Source organism: Austrofundulus limnaeus, unplaced genomic scaffold (genome assembly GCF_001266775.1).
Source record: "Austrofundulus limnaeus strain Quisiro unplaced genomic scaffold, Austrofundulus_limnaeus-1.0 Scaffold6, whole genome shotgun sequence".
Classification (NCBI taxonomy): domain Eukaryota; kingdom Metazoa; phylum Chordata; class Actinopteri; order Cyprinodontiformes; family Rivulidae; genus Austrofundulus; species Austrofundulus limnaeus.
Window position 1 is genome coordinate 5177787 of NW_013952408.1, and position 7130 is coordinate 5184916.

The following is a 7130-nucleotide window of genomic DNA, read 5'->3' on the forward strand; positions in this document are numbered from 1 at the left end:
TATATACACTTTAGTGGCTGCAGTTATAAATTGGAGATAGCCAAAACAGTTTTCAAAGACATGTGATGTTCATTATAGCAAAACAAAATGAATAAATTAATTAAAAATTAATGGTGATTGGGGGGAGTCGTAGCAGTAAAACAAAATTTTCATCACTTCAGCACAAAACATGGTACTAAATAATACTTGTTCGCCAAAAACAGACATTTGTCTTTAGAATGATGATGTTGATGATAATTAAATAAGTCTCTGCTTCTACTTTAAACAGAMCTCTCATAGCAGCAGCTCAGATGTTACTAATGAGCAAATGCTATGATCTCATTGATATAAAATGCTCTGTCAAAAGGTAGTCCACCCCTTTTTTCTGCCTATTGTGAGTACCATGGCTGATTGGTCACATACAAAGCAGGTCAGTTCATCCATACTGGATCAACACACACACACACGCACATAAATACACGTGCACATAAATACAAAGACTATTCAGACGTCAGTGCATGGCCCATGTGTGCTGTCTCAAAGGGAGCGTTTAGATCCCATAGGAGTTCAATGAACACAGACAGTAAAAGAAAATCCCAAGAGTGGAGGGTTAAATAAATGTTTCCACCTATGTGCACAACAATAGCTTGTTTGGTGAACAGCAGATGACACTCTCTCTGGGACAGAACAAGGGGTGAAACAGAATTCAGTTCTTGGAACTTTGCAGTTCGTGCACCATTGCAAGAACATATTTGCATACAGTGAGGAAATCACAAAATCTGTGTGCATAGATAACATTAGATGAACTGTGTTTTAATATGTTTGTAGAATCTCAGATGTATTGGGTTTTGCCTAAAAAAAACTTTTTTTATATAACAGGGAACATTTTATGCAATTACAGTGTATCTGTACCATCAATGGAGTCAATATTCTTTTAGTTTTAACAACTCGTGCATGCAAAAATATACAATAGTAAGAACAATTTTAGGGCAATTGAAGCATTTTAAATTTCTTGCAAATAACACAAAACTGTCAGTCCCTGCGTGGTATAAATGTGATGTTACTGTCTGTATACAAGTACAGACTAATATCCCCTTGAGCAGATACAAGCCACTCAGTTCAATCATGCATGTAATGATGATGTATTGATCCAACAGCACTCTAACAAGCTAATGAAGAGTCTATAAAACATTATATCAATCAATTAGCTGACACWGATGAAAAGATGTGTTATAAATACAAGGATCCTGTTTTTAAATTTTCTCTCGGGTAAATTTTCTTACCATCAAAAACTGACACCTAAAAAAAGGCAAATTCTGTTTCCCCTTTAAACTGGTTTGCAGTGAGATGCAGATGTATTTTGTGATTTTCAGTACTAAAGAAAGTCTGTACTTGTGAGAATGCAGATAGCACCAGTGGAAGGGATAGTGAGACAGATGTCAGGCACTCATTAAAGATGCAACATGGCTTACTTCCATTCCTCAGATCTTGGTAAAAKAAATGGAGCATAAGCTTCTTGCTTTGACCAAGCAGTGGGCAGAAACATCTGACCACTCTAGGTTTCATGTATGCACGCTACTACTCATTCCTACTCAGTGCACARAATATGTTTTCATACACAATGTTTTCACATTTTAAAACATTTTTGTATGCAGATAATGGACATAATGTTGTTAGAATGCAGCTGTGGATTTCTAAACTCTTACTTATCACCCTTTTTTTACCCTCGGGAGATGTCAAGCAGAGGTACATCTCTAACGTCCACCCTTCTTCACACTTCCTGCTGTTCCACCAAGACAGAGAGGTGAAAATGGAGGCTGGAGACAGTAATCGCTCTAACAGGCGGCTGATGGGCTTAACCCCCTGTGAACCTTTAAACATACAGTTTAGAGAGCCATTGACGGATGAACGCACCCAGAGATTGTGTTCAAACCACTGGACCCATGCAGTGAGATGATAACATATAAAACTCCCACACCATTAAAAAAATGTATCTTTATGACTGAATCTTTACAAATTGTGTAAAGTGGCAATTGTACTAAAGGAAAGGGATGAGGGCATGAACTTTTGTAAATGGTATGCATAGTGGAACATAGTGTTCTTTTGTTGAAAACATTTGATGGCGTAATTAAAGAACGCCTGGAGTGATTGTTGAATCACTGCAAAACACATGGAGAGAGAGAGAGAGAGAGGGAGAGAGAGAGATAGAGAGAGAGAGAGAGAGAGAGAGAGAGAGAGAGATTATAGACAGTAAATAAAATTGTGACCTTTCACCTCCTAATACACTGCATTGTTACTTTTAATAAATGACAGTTAAATGACCTCTGAAGCAGCATGAGCAGAGAAAAACGTGGTGATTGGCGCCATCTGCTGTACATAACCATTAACAATCAGCACATGGACTATTTTCTTAAAAATAACAAAAAAGAAAAGAAAAATAAATAAAAAGCAAAAATAAATAAATAAAAAGAAAGAAAGAAACTAATAACAACAACCAGATGTATGTTTCTTCTCAAATTGCTTTTATAAGCCAATAAAGATGTGTCTGAATCAACAGTTTGTCATCACACTGAACCCGAGCACACCCCTTTAATAAAACACATCGCTTGTATTCACCCTTTGGCTGTAGTTCAATGAGTGTAATATCACTATAGTCTGCTGTGCAAATGTGTTCAGTTTTGTAAACATTTGTTGCACTTCTTGAAATCTGATCTTTGTTTTAGACAAACTGGAACATTTAATCAAACTTTCCATTTGCTGCTTACTGATGCCTGAAATTGGTTTAAAACTAGTCATTTTTTAGCAATAATGATATTTATTAATTAATTAATTCACAAAACTTGCATTAGAAATGTGTGATGCCTCACAGGCCAGAAGGTYCAGGTGGGTTCGGACCTGGGTCTTTAGCTGTGGCGTTTGCACGTTCTCCTCATGCTTGTGTGCATTTTTTTTAATGTTCTACAGTTTCCTGAAGGCCAAACACGTCTACAATGTGTTTCCTTCGGGCCCAGGCCTCCTTTGAAATGGAGATTTGTGACCTCAATGGGATTTGCCTGGTTAAATAATAAATAAGTATGCTTTCTATTTATTTTTTTGCATTGAGCATTTATATAAAATTTTAACTAGCAACAACATAATTATATTCAAGCTTGTCCCTGTAAAAAAATAAAATAAAAATTTCAAATAGTCATGATGTCTAGTTTTGATTTAAAACAAAATTTAAACAAAAATAGTTTTACAGTTTGTTTTTTGATTGTTTAAAGCTGAATGTCTAATCCACCGTAACAAGACAAATGGCATAATTGTAAGAAATGGCAATCTGGAGAATTTTTTCCTAATGAGAATTTGTTCAAAATGTCCTGATGCATCTCAGTTATCCAGGTAAAAAACCAAAGGGGAAAAAAATGTATAGGTCCTCTGGACGGGTTCTTCTTTAATGAAACGTTTCGTCTCTCTTCCAAGAGACTTCTTCAGTTTGTTCAAAACATTTTTTATTCCACTAGAGGGCGCAAGTGTAAACCACATAAACAGGTCTGCGGGTGTCTGTTCTAAGACGATCAAAACGAGCTAAAAGTCACGGAATGTTGAAAAGCAAGCGTGGAAAGAATTGCCATGATTATTATTTTTTTTAATGTGTGAAAGAAGATCATTGTAGGGGTTAAATTGCCTCATAGTTGTAAAACTGGAGGTGGGGATGAATCAGAATAAGGTGAAAACCTGAACAAAATAAGTTCAACAGGTAGGCTGCATTAGCTCATTTGCTGGAACTGAAGATGCTTCAAAGTGATATGGCTGCATGAAAACGTCCCTTTACGGTAATTAAAGTGACTCCAGTCAAGGCCCTCAGCTGAGGCAGTAAATAAAGAAGGAGGGGAATGTGCGCCAGGCTTTGGCAGGAGGCATCCAGGCAGTCAGACCCACTGCAAAGTGCTCAGCGCGGGACGCTCTCGCTTCAGTCCACGCCACTCCTCATCTGCCCAGGAAGCAGACCCCCTCTGCCTGTCTCACTCTATCTGTCTGCCTGTCTGTGGTGCTCATCCTAACCAATGATGTGAAAACCAGCAGGACAGCTTTCGTCAGATGCTCCAACTAGTCGTCGCTCCCAGACTTGCGCGGTTATATTTTTCAGCTCAGCCTCACAGTTGCAGAGTCAGACTCCAGCTGGTGATCTCACGAGGAGACCTGGTGCTGTGAGATGCGGCAATGTCCCGAGGAAAATGCCCCCGCGTGAACTCMTTGGACTCCGTCTGGATCTTGACGTTGGTCACATTTGCGGTGACCGTGATGGACGGGGACGCCTACAGCTGCCGTGAGGTGAAAGCGGCTTTCCAGCTGCGGCAGGTGGGGCCACTTCACTTTGTGCCGGAGACACCTTACACAGGTAAGCCAGTGATGGAAACCTGCGAGGAGCATCTTGCTCTTGGCAAGCTTAAACTTTATTATTAGGCAATAATTATTTCATTGTGKCAGTGTTTATTATTATTTTTTTTAATGCCCCGTTGATGTCCCTGTCAAAAGCGCACGTCAGCTCAGTGGTTCCCAAAGTTAGGGTCAGGACCTCTCGTGGGGTCATGAAACACTCAGTGTGTGAGGTCTTGAAAAAATAAAAATAAAAATAAAAAAATGTGAGCTTTAACAGTTATGGCTAAGCACTTTTAAAAACAATGCATACAATGTGAAAAAGTTTTTTGATGAATATTTATTTAGTGACATGTCATGAGTCAGCAACTTTTTTTTATTTTGTGGGTCAAAACCAAAACACTTTGGGGAACCATAACGTTGGCTGACTTACTTTTTTTCACTCTATAACATCATTTTTATCACTATCCTTTTTTCCACTGATTTTATTGTATTTCCTTTCACAAATTGCTTCTTCACCTATTGCTTATCATACAAAGATTTGACACACATGCACAAAACTTATTTACATTAAAACACTTTTAATGGATTTTAAGCAGGTGCAGGCCACTTGAAGTGAAACTGATTTCAGTTTTATCCTGTTTGTCTTTATAACAAACTGAGAGACCGTTTTGCATGAGGAGAATACAAACAAATAAACAAACAAAAATGTCATGAAACACCCCAATGTCAAAATGACATGATCACAGGGGAAAAAAAAAATCATATATACATTATTATGACTCAGCACATCTATGTAAGTCCCTGCAGTACCTAAATACTATATTGTGTCCTTGCAAACATGAATTATCAAGTTTAAATTGCTGCATTATGTTTAGAATGTTACAGAGGCAGTATGTAACAGAAATATCAAAATGTATTTTTGACTGTTTATCATTATTTGCTCACATATCCCTAAATATGATTAAAAAAACGCTTTCATATATCATGCTTGTCATGCTGCTCCATGTTTTCACAGTCTGATAGTTGATCAAATCCTTTGAATTCTGAAATTGGCCTTACGACATTTGCAGCAGGTCTCTTCTCTCCTTTCTCCTGCAAGCAGAGATGGACAAAGGGAAGTTAAACTAAAAAAAATGTCATATTTCAAAGTCAAAATGGTTTGACTAATCTTAGAAAACTTGTGTTTAACTTCCTTACATATTAAATACCTTGGTGGTGTGTGACAGGAGACATCAGGCTTTATCTCTAGCCTTGACAGTATAATCAAACACCGTAGGCACCTTGTAAGAAGAGAGAACTGGGATTTCCATATTTCAGTCACCAGCAGTTCCCCCCAGCATTTTTAGGAGATGAGAGACATGTAAATGCTCTGCGAGGTGAGTATTGATGTGTTATTTAAAGACCAAGAATCCAAAAATCACCTGAGTAGCCAAAGGAATAGAGGCTCCAGATTACTTTGACTGGAACATSACAGTGAATGTAGGAAAGAGGCAGGTTGCTGACAGGGGTAACAGGGCATGCGGGCAGTAAATTGAACCAACAGATGAGTGAGATGACTGGTGAGCAGGCTGAGTTGACACTGTGCATAGCTCGAGTGCTGTTGTGCAGAGTTTGGAGCAGTTGTTTGTGTGGTCTAAGCCTGTTTTTGATTTGTGACAGCCTTTTCCATGGCATCGACCATGATCTCTGTCCAAAAAAAATAAAAAAATAAAAAAACCTCCATAATTTACATTGTGGATAAATAGTATTGTCACAGAACAAAGTTTTAAACCCAAAAGCAAGCTTAAGAAAATAGAGAATGACATTAATATGTTTTAAAGCTACACATGTGTACCGACTTATGCAGGACCGCCTATATGGACAATGTGGTGCAAGTTTATTTTCTCAAGTTCATTGTTACAAAATAAGTCAAAATATTAACAGTGATGGATTAATACAGTAACAAATTACCTATGCTACTAGTCTCCCCCCCAAAAAACAACTGAAATAGAAGCACATTTCCACCAACACTGTCTGTAAAACTTGTGCTGATTGCGTAATAGCACTAGGATGTGTGGTTTTTATTAGCTCTTTAAATGAGCGCRAAATCATTTTCTGACAGAGCCCTGTCTCTGACGGGAGCCTCAGAGTTTATCACCACTGGATTTTTTTTTGTATGAGTCTACTGACAACAACAAACTGACTTTAAAAGTCCCAGCTGATAAAAGCCTAATAATTCAGCATAGTTTGAAATGCAAATAGAAGATATTTATTTTTTATTTTCTTATTTTTTGCATAGTTGTAAATGTTAAATGAAATGTCAGTGCAAAACGATATTAAAAATACCAAGTGATGCACACATGTTGGCCGACAGATGTGTCTGATTTATAGGGTCGGTACTCCTGCTGCAGCACAGTGAGATTGCAAGGTTGGCTCCAGCTCCAGTATCACCCAGTTTGAGTCTGCTCGCTGTAACTGGAAGAAGAGTAATAGATAGCTGAGTGGGAAACATACTTGGAGGTACATCCAAACCACTTGATATGTTTGTTTTGCAGGGTGTCACTAGTAGCAACAGGGAATGTCAGTTCCATAGCATGAAGAGCAGAGGTTTTAAAGACAATGGAAGGACCTTGGATCAAAGCGTGACTGCAGTTTGGAACACAGCGTGTGTCACAGATCTTTAAAGTCGGCTCTGCAGTTGCAGAACTTGCATAAATAATCTCTTTCTGCAGACAGTAAAATAATAACTAACTAACTAACTAACTAACTAACTAACTAACTAACTAACTAACTAACTAACTAACTAACTA

At 38.0% G+C, this 7130-nt stretch overlaps 1 protein-coding gene across 1 annotated transcript in view; it reads left to right on the top strand.

Moving 5' to 3' along the window:
- Window positions 1-3763: 3763 nt before the first annotated feature.
- Window positions 3764-7130, top strand: part of gpc5c (glypican 5c) — a gene marked incomplete in the record, with an annotated part of 104127 nt that continues 100760 nt past the window's right edge. Inside the window, 1 exon segment of the mRNA XM_014031977.1 lies at window positions 3764-4360. Coding sequence (XP_013887431.1) covers window positions 4183-4360 — 178 coding nt within the window.